The sequence below is a fragment of the Aethalodelphis obliquidens genome, unplaced genomic scaffold (genome assembly GCF_003676395.1).
Source record: "Aethalodelphis obliquidens isolate GAN/ISIS:26980383/991018 unplaced genomic scaffold, ASM367639v1 scaffold22, whole genome shotgun sequence".
NCBI lineage: Eukaryota > Metazoa > Chordata > Mammalia > Artiodactyla > Delphinidae > Aethalodelphis > Aethalodelphis obliquidens.
This window is the reverse complement of record NW_020837966.1, coordinates 26787763-26807477: the sequence shown is the minus strand read 5'-3', so window position 1 is coordinate 26807477 and position 19715 is coordinate 26787763. Positions and strand designations below refer to the sequence as shown.

The following is a 19715-nucleotide window of genomic DNA, read 5'->3' as shown; positions in this document are numbered from 1 at the left end:
ACGGAGGAAAAGCCGAGTTGAACTTCTCTGAGTAAAAATACATAAAATCATTTCCCCAAGAGCTTTGATGGGATAAACGTTCACTTCTATAGTGCAAAAGATAACATACTATACAAAACAGGTCAAATGTTTTACTTTAAAAGTGTGCCTCTTTGGGAAAAACTACCAGGTTTGATACTTTAAATCTTTTCATTCTGGAACTGAAGTCAGCAAGTAGACATATCTTGTAATTTCAGTTTATTAATAGTTTTGTTATGATTTTTAAAACCAGATTACAAAATGCTTAACTAACTCAATACTTATTTTAAAAAAGTCCTAAATTTGGTGTATTATGACAGTTTACAAGTAGTAGCATTTCCTCCACCCCACCCCCCGCCCCATCGCAAGGTCAATTCTGTGGATATTTAAAAGTTTGTTTCTATTTTAACTAGCTCACAGACCCAATTCTTTAAGAGCTGAGCTGATTTCTTTCTAGCACATGGTCTACAGACCCTGCTCATGGTAACCTTCTTTCCACCCCCTTCCAAAAAAGTCAGCACCTTCCAGCATGATGGACATTTTAAGTTAAAACCGTCAATACAACCCTCAAAATGCAAGTTTATTGAATAAAGCTGAGAAGAGCAGTAAAACAGACAAAAAACGCATCCACCTAAATAAAAAAATTCACATATTTACAAAGTTCAGTAACTGTTAGGTTCCACATGCAGAGGTTAATGCACAGGAAAATGTTGGTAGTAGTATCTGGATGTCTTGAAACCCTGGAAGCAATGAACAGACACACAAACACATTACGGTTTAGCTGTAGGTCAATTAATGAACCTATGCGGTCCCCACAGAGTCACACATTCTTGTTCTGATTCCTCCTTTTAGGCACAAGCAAATTGCCACATTCTTTGTAATGGTTCACAGTGACCATTAAGGGTGTTGAAGTACAGTAGCAAGTTTAAATATCCCTTCATTTACAGAACCATCCAGCCCATCAGGGAAGTATGCAACATGCTTCAAAGAATAAGAACAGAATTTTAAAAGCCAAGATTCTACTCATAAAAATGTGAATGGAGAAAAGCAAATAGTGTCTGTGCAACACGGTGCAGTATTTTGTACAGAATATCATTAAGGCCATGGCAGTCTATAAATTAAAACTGATATCATTAAAAGAACTTACTGTTGACTGCACTTTGAGTGCTCAACATGTCTGGAAATGCACTGTCTACATGAGTGCTGCTTAACAAAAGAAACAAAATCACACATAGTGTGAGGCAACACATACGCAAGTGTACCACAGAGTTTTATCTACTACAGTGGGCTACGTAACAATTTACAAGTGCTCCAGTTTTAATATGTCCCTTTATGTGCATGGAGATCACTAAACTACAAAACGTGTTCAGGTAAGTTTTCATACATCTCTGTATCATAGAAGCAAACAACAGACAGCATCACTTCCTCACCTCTGTGTGATTATTCAACAGCCTGCAGCCGTTGTGCATGATTACATCAGATAAAGCAGGCAGGTCTAGAGTTGTCACAATAAACAAGATGTCTAATGGCACCAGACAAAAGAGTGCCAAACCTTACATCGATAAGAGAGAAAAATAAGAATTTTTATTTGTTTCTAAGTATCTATTGTGCTGAAAGTCAACTTTATGACGGAATATAAAAAGTCAAGAGTTAGAGTGTCATGCAGCAGCACTGCTTTAGTGACTGGAGAGAGAAAGAACAGACAGGTGTTTCAACAGTCTGACATTCTTAACACGTTTATTATATTGTCTAGAATGCTCTAAATTCATGAAAGCTTTTGAGAAAATCTTCAATTCCCAACCCCTTAAAAAAGTGTGTTGAACCAGGAAAAAGAAAAGAAAAAATATAGAAGTAATGATCTGGACAGATACAAAACAGCATGCCTCAGTTCCTCCCGTACCCCCGACTGCTATCTGGAGAAGAACTCTCAGAAAGCAGAATGTGTTTAAAATTCATCGCCCAAGATCTTGCCAGTGTAAAGAAGGAACAACAACATTGATCTGGTGCCTCTATTCACTCTTTGCAGACCATTTTTTAAATTCCTAAGGTGTAATTATACATTTCACATGCATTTGTGAGATATGTAAACATTTTGTTTCTATCCCACATGAGTCAGGCTAAAGGTTTTCTAAATACTGTGTGTGGCACTAGAAACTTCATGCTGTATCAAGTCAGTATCAGTATTAAGCTACTGGACTCTATAATGAAATATCATAGACAGACATTTACTGAAAACCAATATAAAAACCTGGCCCAGAAAGACCAGAACAGAAATATGCAATTTTTCTTGATTTAAGATGGTCAAAAGTGTGGTTTTTTTTTAAAAAAGCTCTACACACTGTTTAAGACAAGTATGTATAAGAAGCCTTTTTGTGTGCTGACTTTATCATGACAACTCTAGCTGATTCTTTATGAAGGGTTAAGGATACACATCTTCAGCAGTGCACATGAGAAATAAACTCCGAAAAAGGCAATTTCTTGGGTTTAGGAAGGACCATATTCTGGGAAGTACTTCAGAGGAACGGACAATAATTCTGGGATTGTAGCCAGGAAGGACCGGAAGACTTCAGGAGATGCTTCAGCTTCTTCTAGATTTTGAATGTTGAATAAGCCACTGAAGTGTGATATCTGAAGACGGAGGGGAAAAGAGTGAAGATGTTACGATACCAAAGTTAAGAAACTGAGTATCAGAGAATGCTTAAAACGCAGCTATTTCAAAGCATATCCTGGGCCTGCCCTCTTCTTTTCTGCCTCTATACTACTATACTTATATAGATATCTGTATCTATCCCACTATTCTTCATTCCCTGACCTTCAAGAGGTTAATCTGGAAACACGAGAGACTGAAGAGTCTCCAATTTAAAAGCTAAATTGTGTACAGAACAGCTTGTGCCTTCCTTTATTCATTCAAAAGTTTACTGATTGCCTGTAAGATCAGGTATTGTGTGTGAAGCTCCAGGATGCAGAGACGGGAAAACCACTCTCTGCCCTCGAGGAGCTTTCAGTATGCTGGAAAACATGCAGGTAGTCGTCTGGGTTTAGAGGACAGCCTCCACAGAATTCCAGGTAAAAGAAAGAGCAAAACGCATAGGATAAGCAGAGGCATGAAACTGTGTGGAGCTCTGGCTGGATGACAAGTGATAAGATGTGGCTGAAGCACAGGGATGGGTGAGGGGGGTGCCACTCATTGCTACGGCTAGAGCAGGGGTTCTCAAGCTCACCCTTTTCACATTTGGGGCTGGATAATTCTTTGCTGTGCACAGTACAATATTCTGCAACATCTGTAACCTTGACCACAAGATGCCATTATCACCACCCCCCATCCTCAGCTGTGACAAGTAATGGCTCCAGATTATCTCCAAATGGCCCCTGTGGAGCTCAGCTGTTCTCAGTTGAGAACCACAGGCCTAGAGGGAGCCAGATAACCTTGTGTGCCATTCTAAGATGCTCAGAAGTTTGGATTTTATTCTCAAGTCAACAGGAAGTCATTGGAGAATGTTAAGCAGGGAAACCATACTGTTTATTGTAAACTGTTAAGTTTATTGTAGTAAATTCAACAATGGCAACCGAGGAGGGCAACTTGGAAGGCTGCCAGTATAGAGACTATCACAACAGGAACAGGAAAGGGCCGAGGGCCTGAAGCAAATCAAGTGCTGTAGGAATGGAGAGGAATAAAATGAGGAGCATGTTCAAAATATAGAACCTAACAGGACTGAGCAAATGCAGGGGGTGAGAAAGAATCTTCTGGCCTGAATAAGTGTGTGTGTCATGGAGCTGCTGACTAACAGTAGCTAAAGGAAGAACAGGCTTGAGAAAAAAAGACTAAGAATTCGGCAGCAGGCACACCAAGTTTGAGATGGAGAAGGTAGCACATGGAGATGTCCAGCAGGTAGTTTCATCTGTACAGATCTGAGGAAGAGATGGAGACTGGCAAGACAGCATCGTAGAGGTGGCAACTGAAGCTACAGTGGCCGAGAATAGCCAGGAAAGGCACTTAGACTGACAGGACAAGGCAGCTAAGCAGGACTGGTACTTTGCTATGGCAGTCCTAGGAAATTAATACAGACATTAAGTAGATAAAGGGTATTCTGGGCTTATCCTTTAGAGAGCTAACATACTGCAGTAATATATTTTGATTTTGACACATGCAAAATCATAATAATGCCTATAGACCAATTTTTGTAAAGTCTTATTTCAAAAACATCATCCTGTTATAATGCACAGCTGGACACTAGCTCTGCAAAAGTTAATACAATAAATTGATATCACATAATGCTTAACTTCGTGTCTCTTTTGCATTTACTTCTTTAAATAGCGTGGAGCAGATTCAGGATATTATATTTGTTGTCAAAAGGTATAATGTGTACTCTTTTTCCTGAGGCAAAAGCAATAGTACTTTATAAGAGAAATCACTTAAACAGAAATGGAGATAATAAACAGTAAAAAGCATGAGACATCCCTTCTAATGATACCCACTTCTTCCATAAACACCAGTCATTTCTTACCTATATTATCCTTTTCTTTGCAAGAAATTGAATAGCAGCAAATTTCTCTATCCTGAATAGCAGACAGATTCCTATAAAAAGCAGAATTAAGAAAATAAGTCTGTGCTTAAAACAACTGTCATCTTTTCACTCACTGCTCAATTTTGCTTGTTTTTTGAATTACTATACAGAAGAAATTATTTTACTGATACTAAAATTTTACGGGGACTTCCCAGGTGGCGCAGGGATTAAGAATCCACCTGCCAATGCAGGGGACAAGGGTTCAAGCCCTGTTCTGGGAAGATCCCACATGCCACGGAGCAACTAAGCCCGTGTGCCACAACTACTGAAGCCCACATGCCTAGAGCCCGTGCTCCACAACAAGAGAAGCCACTGCAATGAGAAGCCTGTGCACCACAACAAAGAACCAATGCAGCCAAAAATTCATTCATTCATTCATTAAAAAACCAATGTTTAAGGGGGAAAAAAAATTTACGGGTTCACTTTTCTAGTATGTCAAGATTATGTACTCCAAAACGTGACTATGACCATTACTGAATAATACAGCAATGCTAAACAAAGCAGTGAGCAAAACAGTATAATTTAGAACCAAATTATTTTTAAAAAACCATCATTCATTCTTAAGACATACATTTTTTCAATTAGCTGTTTCTCATCCAAGGCATTAGGAAGGTCTCTCTTGTTTCCAAGTACTAGCACCTTTAAGAAGAAAAGATACTGAGTAAATTCTACCTAAGAAAATGCCACAGAAGCATACCATATGCATATCTGTAGACATTAAAATCAGGATGTTACATCATGCCATAATTAAAGTATATTTATGTGACTGGTGGCCTATCTCATTCATTTAATCATTCAAATTAGAATTTATTCTAACTCCTACCATGCACATGTCCTTAATTCAATATGTGGCTGCCAACTTCTATTTGAAATATTCTAAGTCTACGGTATACATTCTGCTATTTCTTAATAAATCTTTACCAAGAAGTGAATATGATCTTAACAACCAAGGGTGGAGGAATGAGTTTAAACTATTTTTATCTGTTAGTCATTAATCTAACAGTAAACATGTAAATAAGCCTTTAAAATTCTACACCCATCCTATAAAATATAATGTATAAATATTCTAAGATAATGGATAAGACTGGGGTTCAGAATAAATGCAGTAGCCATAAACTCTGAGAATAAATATCACCATCTGATTGGTAGATGTGCTTTGAAAAACAAGGAGAGTGGAGAGGGGCGTCCCAATCATCACTCTATCTTCCCCAGGTACATCCTTTCTACCTTATGAAAAGCAAAACCTATGAGTACATATAACGTATTTGATAACATCCTTACTGAGTCAACGTTCTCTAAGAAACTGTATCATTGACCAATCCTAAGAAAGTACACGCCATGTCTACCTTGTCATCTTGTTAAACACTGGTCAAACCTATTTCTTTCACTTAATACATGCCCCTACCCCCACCCCTAACTCCAAACACGGCGACTGATTCTATTTCTAGGCCCTAGACGCTTAGTTCTCACGAAGGAGAAAGAGCCAAGGACGGAGACAGACAGCCAGGGTCACCAGGAGCTCCCCGGGGAACGCTAAATCACAGGGGTCGGAGAGCCAAAAGCCAAATCTCAGCGCCTGCGGTCAGCCCGTCCTCCCCTCCCCAACTCTTATCCCTCTCTACACTCTTATTTAAGTCACCCCACGTTCTCAACCTGGACCTGTGTGAGTTTTAAAAACTGCACCATGGTCATTTGTGATCAGTTGTCAGTTTGGGGTTGCCTGACATCTTAGCCCTCTTCCTACATTTAAGAAATCTTCCACCTTATGAACCTGCCTCCCAATAAAGCTTCTTGCTTCTGTAGACAACTTCTTTTCCAACCTTCCTTTCTGCTGGAGAATGGACACATAATCTAGGATCAACCAGAACTACAAATGCAGAGTCAGTACTGCAAGAAAGTGGGGATAGAGAATCCATTCTGCTAGGGAAGGGGCATCAACTAAATGACCTTCCAATCGGAGCAACTGTGTCTGGTGTTCAGAAACTGCATGAAGTCACCAGACTTACTCGATGGTGTAAGTCTGGATGTGGTCCTAGCAGCTGCTGAGCCTCCCTTGTTCCAGCCTATTTTCTGAAGATGGTTATGGGCAGCCTTCTCCCAGACTCGGTGAGATACCCAATATCCTTTCAGTAAATTCCTTTCTACTTAAATCAGCTTTCTCTTCTATTGCTTGCAACTAAGAACTCTTACGGTGACCAAGATAAGACTGATTCTCTTACTTATGGTATGTAAAACTAGTTGTTAACATAGAAGAAGAAGAATAGACTTTGAAGTCAGAAAGACATGGAGTCAAAACCTAGCTGTGCCAAAATGCTAATGACCGTGTGATCTTGAGTGAATAACAACTATTACAAAGGAGGGATCACACCATCGACCTCAATACCTTGTGAGGATTAACTGAGACAACATACCGCGAGGATCTGACACTCGTGAACTGGTCATGAGGGTAAAGCCTAGTCCTTTCCAGCATCCCTTAGCTCAACAAATGGCACCACCTTCCACCTGACTAAAAGAGCCAGGAACTAGGAACTATCCTTTATATCTTCCCATGTAAAACTACCAAGTCTGGTGGCCACTCTTCCTAAAGATCCTTCCAGTCTATTTCCTTCTCACGACCTTGTCTACGACCACCCTAATCCATGGTACTCTATTTTGCCAAGACAACTTCAATAGCTTCCTAAAACTGTCGTCCTTACAGTCACGCTTCAATCCATTCTTAAAGTGACATCAGAATGATTTAGATGATAAATCTCATCATTTAAAAACATCCAGGGAGGGCATCCCTGGTGGCGCAGTGGTTGAGAATCCGCCTGCCGATGCAGGGGATGTGGGTTCGTGCCCCGGTCAGGGAAGATCCCACATGCCGCAGAGCTGCTGGGCCCGTGAGCCATGGCCGCTGAGCCTGCGAGTCCAGAGCCTGTGCTCCGCAACGGGAGAGGCCACAACAGCGAGAGGCCCGCATACCGCAAAAAAACAACAACAACAACAAAACACCCAGGGAGCTTCAAGATGGCGGAAGAGTCAGACGCAGAGATCACCTTCCTCCCCACAGATACATCAGAAATACATCTACACGTGGAACTGCTCCTACAGAACACTGACTGAACGCTGGCAGAAGACCTCAGACCTCCCAAAAGGCAAGAAACTCCCCACGTACCTGGGTAGGGTGAAAGAAAAAAGAATAAGCAGAGACAAAGAACCGGGATGAACCTGCACCAGTGGGAGGGAGCTGTGAAGGAGTAAAGGTTTCCACACACTAGGAAGCCCCTTCGTGGGCAGAAGCTGCGGGTGGCACGGGGGGGAGATTCAGAGCCATGGAGGAGAGCGCAGGAACAGGGGTGCGGAGGGCAAAGAAGAGAGATTCCCGCACAGAGGATCGGTGCCGACCGGCACTCACCAGCACGAGAGGCTTGTCTGCTCACCCGCCGGGGCGGGCGGGGCTGGGAGCTGAGGCTCAGGGTCGGAGCACAGGGAGAGGACTGGGGTTGGCTGCGTGAACACAGCCTGAAGGGGGTTAGTGCACCACGGCTAGCCGGGAGGGAGTCCGGGAAAAAGTCTGGAACTGCCTAAGAGGCAAGAGACCATTGTTTCCTGGTGCGCGAGGAGAGGGGATTCAGAGCACCACCTAAATGAGCTCCAGAGACGGGCGCGAGCCACGGCTAACAGCGCGGACCGCAGAGACAGGCATGAGATGCTAAGGCTGCTGCTGCCGCCACCAAGAAGCCTGTGTGCGAGCACATGTCACTCTCCACACCTCACCTCACGGGAGCCTGTGCAGCCCGCCACCGCCAGGGTCCCGGCATCCAGGGACAACTTCCCCGGGAGAACGCACGGCGCGCCTCAGGCTGGTGCAACGTCACGCCGGCCTCTGCTGTTGCAGGCTTGCCCCGCATCCGTACCCCTCCCTCCCACCGGCATGAGTGAGCCAGAGTCCCCGAATCAGCTGCTCCTTTTACCCCATCCTGTCTGAGAGAAGAACAGACGCCCTCAGGCGACCTACACACAGAGGCGGGGCCAAATCCAAAACTGAACTCTCAGAGCTGTGCGAACAAAGAGAGAAAGGGAAATCTCTCCCAGCAGCCTCAGGAGCAGCGGATTAAAGCTCCACAAACAACTTGATGTACCCTGCATCTGCGGAATGCCTGAACAGACAATGAATCATCCCAAATTGAGGAGGTGGACTTTGGGAGCAATGCTATATATATATTTTTTCCCTTTATCTCTTTTTCTGAGTGTGTATGTATATGCTACTGTGTGTGACTTTCTCTGTATAGCTTTGCTTTTACCATTTGTCCTACGGTTCTGTCTGTCCATTTTTTTTTACTTAAAACATTTTTTTCTTAATAATTATTTTTTATTTTAATGACTATTTTATTTTATTTTATCTTCTTCTTTCTTTCTTTCTTTTTTTTCTCCCTTTTTTCTGAGCTGTGTGGAGGACAGGCTCTTGGTGCTCCAGCCAGGTGTCAGGGCTGTGCCTCTGAGGTGGGAGAGCCAAGTTCAGGACACTGGTCCACAAGAGACCTCCCAGCTCCACACAATATCAAATGGTGAATATCTCCCAGAGATCTCCATCTCAACACCAAGACCCAGCTTCACTCAACAACCAGCAAGCTACAGTGCTGGACACCCTATGCCAAACAACTAGCAAGACAGGAACACAACCCCATCCATTAGCAGAGAGGCTGCCTAAAATCATAATAAGGCCACAGATACCCCAAAACACACCACCAGACATGGACCTGCCCACCAGAAAAACAAGATCCTCATCCACCAGAACTCAGGCACCAGTCCCCTCCACCAGGAAGCCTACACAACCCACTGAACCAGCCTTAGCCACTGGGGACAGACATCAAAAACAACGGGAACTACGAACATGAAACCTGCAAAAAGGAGACCCCAAATACAGTAAGATAAGCAAAATGAGAAGACAGGAAAACACACAGCAGATTTAGGAGCCAGGCAAAACCCCACCAGACCTAACAAATGAAGAGGAAATAGGCAGTCTACCTGAGAAAGAATTCAGAATAATGATAGTAAAGATGATCCAAAATCTTGGAAATAGAATGGAGAAAATACAAGAAACGTTTAACAAGGACCTAGAAGAACTAAAGAGCAAACAGAGATGAACAACACAATAAATGAAATTAAAAATTCTCTGGAAGGGATCAATAGCAGAATAACTGAGGCAGAAGAACGGATAAGTGACCTGGAAGATAAAATAGTGGAAATAACTACTGCAGAGCAGAATAAAGAAAAAAGAATGAAAAGAATTGAGGACAGTCTCAGAGACCTCTGGGACAACATTAAACGCACCAACATTGGAATTATAGGGGTCCCAGAAGAAGAAGAGAAAAAGAAAGGGACTGAGAAAATATTTGAAAAGATTATAGTTGAAAACTTCCCTAATAAGTTAAAGGAAATAGTTAATCAAGTCCAGGAAGCACAGAGAGTCCCAGACATAATAAATCCGGGGAGAAACATGCCAAGACACATATTATTCAAACTATCAAAAATTAAATACAAAGGACAAATATTAAAAGCAGCAAGGGAAAAAATACAAGTAACACATAAGGGAATCCCCATAAAGTTAACATAAGCTGATCTTTCAGCAGAAACTCTGTAAGCCAGAAGGGAGTGGCAGGACATATTTACAGTGATGAAAGAGAAAAATCTACAAACAAGATTACTCTACCCAGCAAGGATCTCATTCAGATTTGACAGAGAAATTAAAGGTTTACAGACAAGCAAAAGCTAAGAGAATTCAGCACCACCAAACCAGCTTTACAACAAATGTTAAAGAAACTTCCCTAGGCAGGAAAAAAAAGATAAGGAAAAGACATACAATAATAAAGCCAGAACACTTAAGAAAATGGTAACAGGAACATACATATTGATAATTACCTTAAGTGTAAATGGTTAAATGCTCCAACCAAAAGACACAGACTGGCTGAATGCTTACAAAAACAAGACCCGCATATATACTGTCTACAAGAGACCCACTTCACACCTAGGGACACATACAGACTGAAAGTGAGGGGATGGAAAAAGATATTCCATGCAAATGGAAATCAAAAGAAAGCTGGAGCAGAAATTCTCATATCAGACAAACCAGACTTTAAAACACAGACTATTACAAGAGACAAAGAAGGACACTACATAACTATCAAGGGATCAATCCAAGAAAAAGATATAACAATTCTAAATATTTATGCACCCAACATAGTAGCACCTAAATACACAAGGCAAACACTAACAGCCATAAAACGGGATATCGACAGTAACACATTCATAGTAGGGGACTTTAACACCCCACTTTCACCAACGGACAGATCATCCAAAATGAAAATAAATAAGGAAACACAAGCTTTAAATGATACATTAAACAAGATGGACTTAATTGATATTTATAGGACATTCCATCCAAAAACAACAGAAGACACATTCTTCTCAACTGCTCATGGAACATTCTCCAGGATAGATCACATCTTGGGTCACAAATCAAGCCTTGGTAAATTTAAGAAAACTGAAATCATATCAAGTATCTTTTCCGACCACAACGCTATGAGACTAGATATCAATTACAGGGAAAAATCTGTAAGAAATACAAACATATGGAGGCTACACAACACACTACTTCATAACCAAGAGATCACTGAAGAAATCAAAGAGGAAATCAAAAAATAGCTAGAAACAAATGACAATGAAAACACGACGACCCAAAACCTATGGAATGCAGCAAAAGCAGTTCTAAGAGGGAAGTTTATAGCTATACAAGCCTACCTTAAGAAACAAACAACATCTCAAACAAACAACCTAACCTTACACCTAAAGCAATTAGAGAAAGAAGAACAAAAAACCCCCCAAAGTTAGCAGAAGGAAAGAAATCATAAAGATCAGATCAGAAATAAGTGAAAAAGAAATGAAGGAAATGATAGCAAAGATCAATAAAACTAAAAGCTGGTTCTTTGAGAAGATAAACAAAATTGATAAACCATTAGCCAGACTTATCAAGAAAAAAAGGGAGAACACTCAAATCAATAGAATTAGAAATGAAAAAGGAGAAGTAACAACTGACACTGCAGAAATACAAAGGATCATGAGAGATTACTACAAGCAACTCTATGCCAATAAAATGGACAACCTGGAAGAAATGGACAAATTCTTAGAAATGCACAACCTTCCGAGACTGAACCAGGAAGAAAAAGAAAATATGAACAGACCAATCACAGCACTGAAGTTGAAACTGTGCTCAAAAATCTTACAACAAACAAAAGCCCAGGACCAGATGGCTTCACAGGTGAATTCTATCAAACATTTAGAGAGGAGCTAACACCTATCCTTCTCAAACTCTTCCAAAATATAGCAGAGGGAGGAACACTCCCAAACTCATTCTACAAGGCCACAATCACCCTGATACCAAAACCAGACAAAGATGTCACAAAGAAAGAAAACTACAGGCCAATATCACTGATGAACATAGATGCAAAAATCCTCAACAAAATACTAGCAAACAGAATCCAACAGCACATTAAAAGGATCATACAGCATGATCAAGTGGGGTTTATCCCAGGAATACAAGGACTCTTCAATATTCGCAAATCAATCAATGTGATACACCACATTAACAAACTGAAGGAGAAAAACCATATGATCATCTCAATCGATGCAGAGAAAGCTTTTGACAAAATTCAACACCCATTTATGATAAAAACCCTGCAGAAAGTAGGCATAGAGGGAACTTTCCACAACATAATAAAGACCATGTATGACAAACCCACAGCCAACTTCATCCTCAATGGTGAAAACTGAAAGCATTTCCACTAAGATCAGGAACAAGACAAGGTTGCCCACTCTCACCACTATTATTTAACATAGGTTTGGAAGTTTTAGCCACAGCAATCAGAGAAGAAATAAAAGGAATCCAAATCGGAAAAGAAGAAGTAAAGCTGTCACTGTTTGCAGATGACATGACACTATACATAGAGAATCCTAAAGATGCTACCAGAAAACTACTAGAGCTAATCAATGAATTTGGTAAAGTAGCAGGATACAAAATTAATGCACAGAAATCTCTTGCATTCCTATACACTAATGATGAAAAATCTGAAAGGGAAATTAAGAAAACTCTCCCATTTACCACTGCAACAAAAAGAATAAAATACCTAGGAATACCTACCTAAGGAGACAAAAGACCTATATGCAGAAAATTCTAAGACACTGATGAAAGAAATTAATGATGATACAAATAGATGGAGAGATATACCATGTTCTTGGATTGGAAGAAACAACACTGTGAAAATGACTATACTACCCAAAATAATCTACAGATTCAATGCAATCCCTATCAAACTACCAATGGCATTTTTCACAGAACTAGAACAAACAATTTCACAATTTGTATGGAAACACAAAAGACCCTGAATAGCCAAAGCAATCTTGAGAAAGAAAAACAGAGCTAGAGGAATCAGGCTCCCTGACTTCAGACTATACTGCAAAGCTACAGTAATCAAGACAGTGTGGTACTGGCACAAAAACAGAAATATAGATCAATGGAACAGGATAGAAAGCCCAGACATAAACCCACACACCTATGGTCACCTTATCTTTGATAAAGGAGACAAGAATATAGAGTGGAGAAAAGACAGCCTCTTCAATCAGTGGTGCTGGGAAAACTGGACAGCTACATGTAAAAGAATGAAATTAGAACACTCCCTAACACCATACACAAAAATAAACTCAAAATGGATTAAAGACCTAAATGTAAGGCCAGACACTGTAAAACTCTTAGAGGAAAACATAGGCAGAACACTCTGTGACATAAATCACAGCAAGATCCTTTTTGACCCACCTCCTAGAGAAATGGAAATAAAACCAAAAATAAACAAATGGGACCTAATGAAACTTAAAAGCTTTTGCACAGCAAAGGAAACCATAAACAAGACGAAAAGACAACCCTCAGAATGGGAGAAAATATTTTCAAATGAAGCACCTGACAAAGGATTAATCTCCAAAACATACAAGCAACTCATGCAGCTCAATATCAAAAAAACAAACAACCCAATCCAAAAATGGGCAGAATACCTAAATAGACATTTCTCCAAAGATATACAGATTGCCAACAAACACATGACAGAATGCTCAACATCATTAATCATGAGAGAAATGCAAATCAAAACTACAATGAGCTATCATCTCACACCGGTCAGAATGTCCCTCATCAAAAAATCTAGAAACAATAAATGCTGGACAGGGTGTGGAGAAAAGGAAACCCTCTTGCACTGTTGGTGGGAATGTAAATTGGTACAGCCACTATGGAGAACAGTATGGAGGTTCTTTAAAAAACTAAAAACAGAACTACCATCCGACCCAGCAATCCCACTACTGGGCATATACGCTGAGAAAACGATAATTCAAAAAAAGTCATGTACCAAAATGTTCATTGCAGCTCTTTTTACAATAGCCAGGAGGTGGAAGCAACCTAAGTGTCCATCATCGGCTGAATGGATAAAGAAGATGTGGCACATATACACAATGGAATATTACTCAACCATAAAAAGGAACAAAATTGAGTTATTTGTAGTGAGGTGGATGGACCTAGAGACTGTCATACAGAGTGAAGTAAGTCAGAAAGAGAAAAACAAATACCAATGCTAACACATATATACATGGAATCTAAAAAAAGAAAAAAAAATGATCAGAAGAACCTAGGGGCAAGACAGGAATAAAGATGCAGACCTACTAGAGAATGGACTTGAGGATATGGGGAGGGGGAAGGGTAAGCTGGGACAAAGTGAGACAGTGGCATGGACATACATACAGTACCAAACGTAAAATAGATAGCTAGAGGGAAGCAGGTGCACAGCACAGGGAGATCAGCTCGGTGCTTTGTGTCCACCTAGAGGGGTGGGATAGGGAGGGTGGGAGGCAGACCCAAGATGGAGGGGATATGGGGATACATGTATAGCTGATTCACTTTGTTATACAGCAGAAACACATCATTGTAAAGCAATTATACTCCAATAAAGATGTTAAAATAAATAAATAAAGAGAAACAAACAGTCCCGCCCCACACAGCCTCTTCTAGTGTCCGGGCCGCCGCAAGCTCGCCACACTCTACCCCACCCTCCTCACTCTGCTCTGTGCTCAAGAAACACTGGCTTCCTCCCAGTGCCCCACCTCCTCCTACCAAAGAGCCTCTGCCTGCAACTCCCTTTTCCTCCAGCTGTCACATCCCTCACATGCCTACACATCCCTCACATCTCAGCTCAAGCAGCACTTCCTCAGGGAATCCTTCCTTCTTCCCTCAAACTACATTAAATCTCCCCTCTAACTTACAACTCAATAGCCCCTTGTACCTCTCCCTTGTAGCACTGATCACAGCCGTATTATTCAAATGATTTCATATCATCTACCTAGCTTCCTACTAAACCATAAGCTCCATGATTGTAGGCAGCATGTTTCTTTTCATTTCTGCTCACTACTATTTCCCCAGGACTAATCACTGCTCCTACTACATACAGTGCAATAAACAGCTGGTTAAGAAATGAATAAACAGCACACTGCACAGTATGTGGCAGATACTCAGTAAATGTAAGCCTTCCACGCTTTAAAACAAAAGACATTTTACTGATTTCAAACACAATAAATAAAAATGTGTAATTATACTTGTAATAATAATTATAAATATTATAATTATATAATGTAAAATTAACCAGTACTTCATACTCACTGGAATTCCTTGTAATTGTGGCTTATCTAGAAGATTATGTAGTTCATTTCGAGAGGCTTCTATCTTTTCACGATCTGCAGCATCTATCATGTAGCTTCACAGAAACATAAAGTGATCTCAATATGTCTCCACCATATTCTTTGATGATCGCAATTAATAGATGTTTTAATTTTCTTAATTTATACTACTGTAACTGTTCATTAAAATAAAGTCCTCGATTTTAAAAGGCTGGCACCCAAAAATACTTTCTAATAGACTGTTCTACAAACTACTATATATAAAATTAGATAAGCAACAAGGATATACTGTATAGCACAGCGAATTATACCCATTATCTTGTAATAACCTATAATGGAATATAATTAAAACTACTGAATCACTATGCTGTATACCTGAAACCAAAACAATACTGAAAATGAACTATACTTCAATAAAATAAGTAGATAGGTAGACTGTTCTTAGGGGGCTAATACATGATAGTAAAACATTTATATCCATTAGCTCTTAGCTACATAAAAAGCAAATAAAACTCTCATTCTATTTTTAAAGTCTGATGCTAATGGGATTACACTAAGAAAATATCTAAGAAAGACTGTTATTGCCCGAAGTAAAAATTGAGCCTTTAAAAGTATGAAAACCAGCGTTTTTCCCTTGAAACCTAAACTGACTGCAAGGGGGGAGACGGGGCGGGGGGGGGGGGCGCAGGGGGGGAGGGGCGTGGAAGCAGCTTACACAATAGCGTTGACCCCTCTGCAGTACCGTTCCCACATGCTCCGGAAGCGGGGTTGTCCTCCTATGTCCCAAATCTTCAAATCAAGATAGACAGTTCTTAATAAAGATATTTCAAATAACACATTGAAGAAAAAAGCAGCAGAAGGAGGGGACAAAGATCAAGCAGATATGCTCATTTCCACAGTATTAGAGCCAAACTGCTTTTGAAAAACTTGAGGTCAAACAAGCTCTTAATCTGGAAGTTCTTGGGGCCACTTCTAAACTTGAAGCTCATACTTACTTAATATGTTTACATTAGACCTAATAGGTGGTGCTTGAGCAAACATTTAGTTTCTGTGCAATACTTTCTTTGCCTGTTAACCAATAAATTTCCAATATTGAAAATACGTATTTTTTGAAATAGCACTCTTAGAATATGCATAATCAGCCGTCATCCATATTTGGAGTCCAAGACAGAAAAAAACAGTTCATTCAGAATCTATTTTAGTTGTCTGATTGGGTATATATTAACATCTAATCGTTTTTAGTTATTCTGTACATAACAGAAAACATTCCTACCTAGGTGCTTTTCTTATATAAAATTATTTTACCCATATGAAAGCTACTACCCACAGTAATTTCACTATTATGGCTACTCTGTAGGGCTATGTAAAGGTCTGAAGTCATGATATTTATCTTTAGGAGGCTTCCAATTTAGCCATAGACACTGGAAACATGCATGAAGACACACACGAAAAATTAGCAGCTTTATTAGATAAGCTATGGAACGAATTTAGTAAACAGCTTCTGTGAACCACAAGAACTGGGTAAAATGGCCATAAAGTTCAGGCTATAGAAGTAAACTCCCCCCATGAACAGGGAAGCCAAAAATAATACTACTAATAAATTAAAAAACAGTCCAACAGTCCATTATTCAAACCTATGAAACTTATTCTAGAAACAAAATTATGTTAAACTAGTTAACTTTTTACTGTTTTATAGTTTTAATTTTAGGGCTTATTAGCAAAGAAAGGGAAAACTAGTTTACCATATTTGCTACCACAAATATAATACTAAATTACCAACATTATAAACAATTATTATCTTTCAATATAAAATATCATTCATGAAATAATGTAATAATATCACATTCCAAATACTCTGAAGATGGGATTTTTCTTTCCTAGGAACACCTAAATCCCAAATAATACTTCTGCCAACCCATATGCTAAGTTTTTTATGGGCACTTAACAACATTTCAACACACACATTTTGATCTATTAGAGCAAGAAAGAAAAAAACTTGATTTACACTCTTTTGGAATATGCCCACTCATTAATTAAGAACTGCCAATACTCATGTAAAACGCAAAGAAACAAACAGAAAAATTCCTAGTTTGTATCTGCTAACAATGTAAATCAAGTATGGCAAGAAGCTGACGTACCTTTATTGTGACGTTACCTTTAGTTACTTTCCTCATGTTGAAGCCCACTGTAGGTATCATATCTTCACTGAATTGACCTGACTGAAAGAAAACATTTTTAGACTAATCGTTGTTTATTAAGACATGTAACACTGCAAACCTTTCACATCAACATTACTCTGTACCCATCTTAGCAAATAACTAATTTTTTAGTGACGATAACAATATACCTTAAGAAAACACTCCTAATAGCCATAAATCTTGAAGAGGTGCATTATTTTTTTCATTCAAAGACATAGTCTTCCATTAAAGATACTTCTGAAACTACTATAATTTTTTACATATTTTTAAGTTTAAGAAATACTGTACAACTACATATGAACATTTATTAATTCTTGCACCTATACGTGAATTTTTGCATACAAGGTACAAGTAAATCGGAAGTAAAAGTTCAAAGTTTTCTATTTTTAGGATTGAAATTATTTTGACAATACTGTTAAAATTCACTGTTGCTTTTCTGAGTCAGTCTTTTAACAAGGCTTATAAAATGTTTTCTTCATGAACATGATCCTCCCTTATGTAATCAATTATATTCCCTTTTTGGTTTCTGACTTTCCTGTCAGAGGACTAAAATTAAATATCTTCTAAGAGTATTTATATTTTTAAATTTAAAATGTTCACCCATCTAGGATTTGATTATACAATGCAAGAAAGGCCCTTTTTACAAATGTATAACCTATAATCACCTCACTCCTCATTTAATATTTATGTATTTACTTAGTATTTATTTTTGGCTGTGCTGGGTCCTCTTTGCTGTGCACAGGCTTTCTCTAGTTGCGGCGAGTTGGGGCTACTCTTCATTGTGGTGCACGGGCTTCTCATTGCAGTGGCTTCTCTTGCTGCGGATAACAGGCTCTAGGTGCGTGGGCTTCAGTAGTTGTGGCACGTGGGCTCAGTAGTTGTGGCTTGGGGGCTCTAGAGCGCAGGCTCAGTAGTTGTGGTGCACAGACCCAGTTGCTCCGCAGCATGTTGGGTCTTCCTGGACCAGGGGTCCAACCCGTGTCCCCTGCAGTGGCAGGCGGATTCCTAACCACTACGCCATCAGGGATGCCCTCACTCCTAATTTAAAAATCCACACTTTCCTAACTAGATTGATGTGATATGCCAAATTCCATACAGAGACAATTCTATATCTGAGTCTTCCATTCTTTTCCATTAGTCTGTTTATTTCTAATTGGAAATAAATTAGGACTACATGAATTACTGTAGCTTATCCTACATATTATTCTATATAGCAGATCAAGAAGTTGGAATGTTCAGGAATGTGTTTCATCTCTCGCATTTGAAATAAACTTTAAAAATTAATAATTCTGTTAAAATACTAACTTCCCTTTATCAACTCTTGATACTTAACCAAGTCTCTCCACCTAGGCACATGGTTTGTCCACTCAAACATTCAAAACCCTTATATTGTTCAGTGAAGTATCATAATTCTCTAACAGGTCTTCCATCTTTCTTGTCATATTCTTTATTTTGACTGCAATTATGAAGTACACCTAATGAGTCACAATTGACACAGATTTTATATATTTACATATTCATATATTTTATTTGCCAAATGTTTATTTCTCAAGTGGTCTCTTATTTATCAGGTACAGCTCGGGATTATGAAATGTATCAACGTGGGAGTAATTAAACAAATGGAACTGTTTTCAAGGCCCTAACACTGGCCAATTGTTTGCCACACATTCATTCCAAAACTGTCTACAAGTACCAATTGTACCAAGCACAATGAATTCCAATTTTACAAATTAATTTCTTCTACATAACCCCAAAAGTGTTCTACTTTAAAAATTTTTCCCCTCCTGTTCAGTGGAGTTTGGGCTAATCTCAAAAAAATGTGAAAGAGAGAGAGAGAGAGAGAGAAGAGAAAGAGAGAGAGAGAGACAGAGGGAGAGAGACAGAGAGAGAGAGAGAGAGAAAGAAAGAAAGGAAGGAAGGAAGGAAGGAAGAAAAGAAAGAAAGAAAAAGAAAGAAAGAAAGAAAGGAAGAAAGAAAGAAAAAGAAAAAAGAAAGAAAAGAAAGAAAAGAAAGAAGAAAGAGAAAGAAAGAGAGAGAGAGAAAGGAAGAAAGTTAACACAACCATAATCACTACTTTATTTATACATACAGACATTATAATTTTCAGAACTTTCACATATACGATTTATATGTGTGAAGATCTAGTCATGATATCAAAACTACATATATCATAACTAGCCATAAC

At 39.3% G+C, this 19715-nt stretch overlaps 1 protein-coding gene across 1 annotated transcript in view; it reads right to left on the bottom strand.

Annotated features, from left to right (window-relative positions):
• Positions 1-577: 577 nt before the first annotated feature.
• ARL8B (ARF like GTPase 8B) overlaps positions 578-19715 on the bottom strand; it is a 65808-nt gene continuing 46670 nt past the window's right edge. Inside the window, 6 exon segments of the mRNA XM_027121461.1 lie at positions 578-2646; positions 4524-4594; positions 5155-5222; positions 15316-15409; positions 16048-16121; positions 17471-17551. Of these exon segments, the coding sequence (XP_026977262.1) occupies positions 2597-2646; positions 4524-4594; positions 5155-5222; positions 15316-15409; positions 16048-16121; positions 17471-17551 (438 nt within the window). The 3' untranslated portion in view covers positions 578-2596.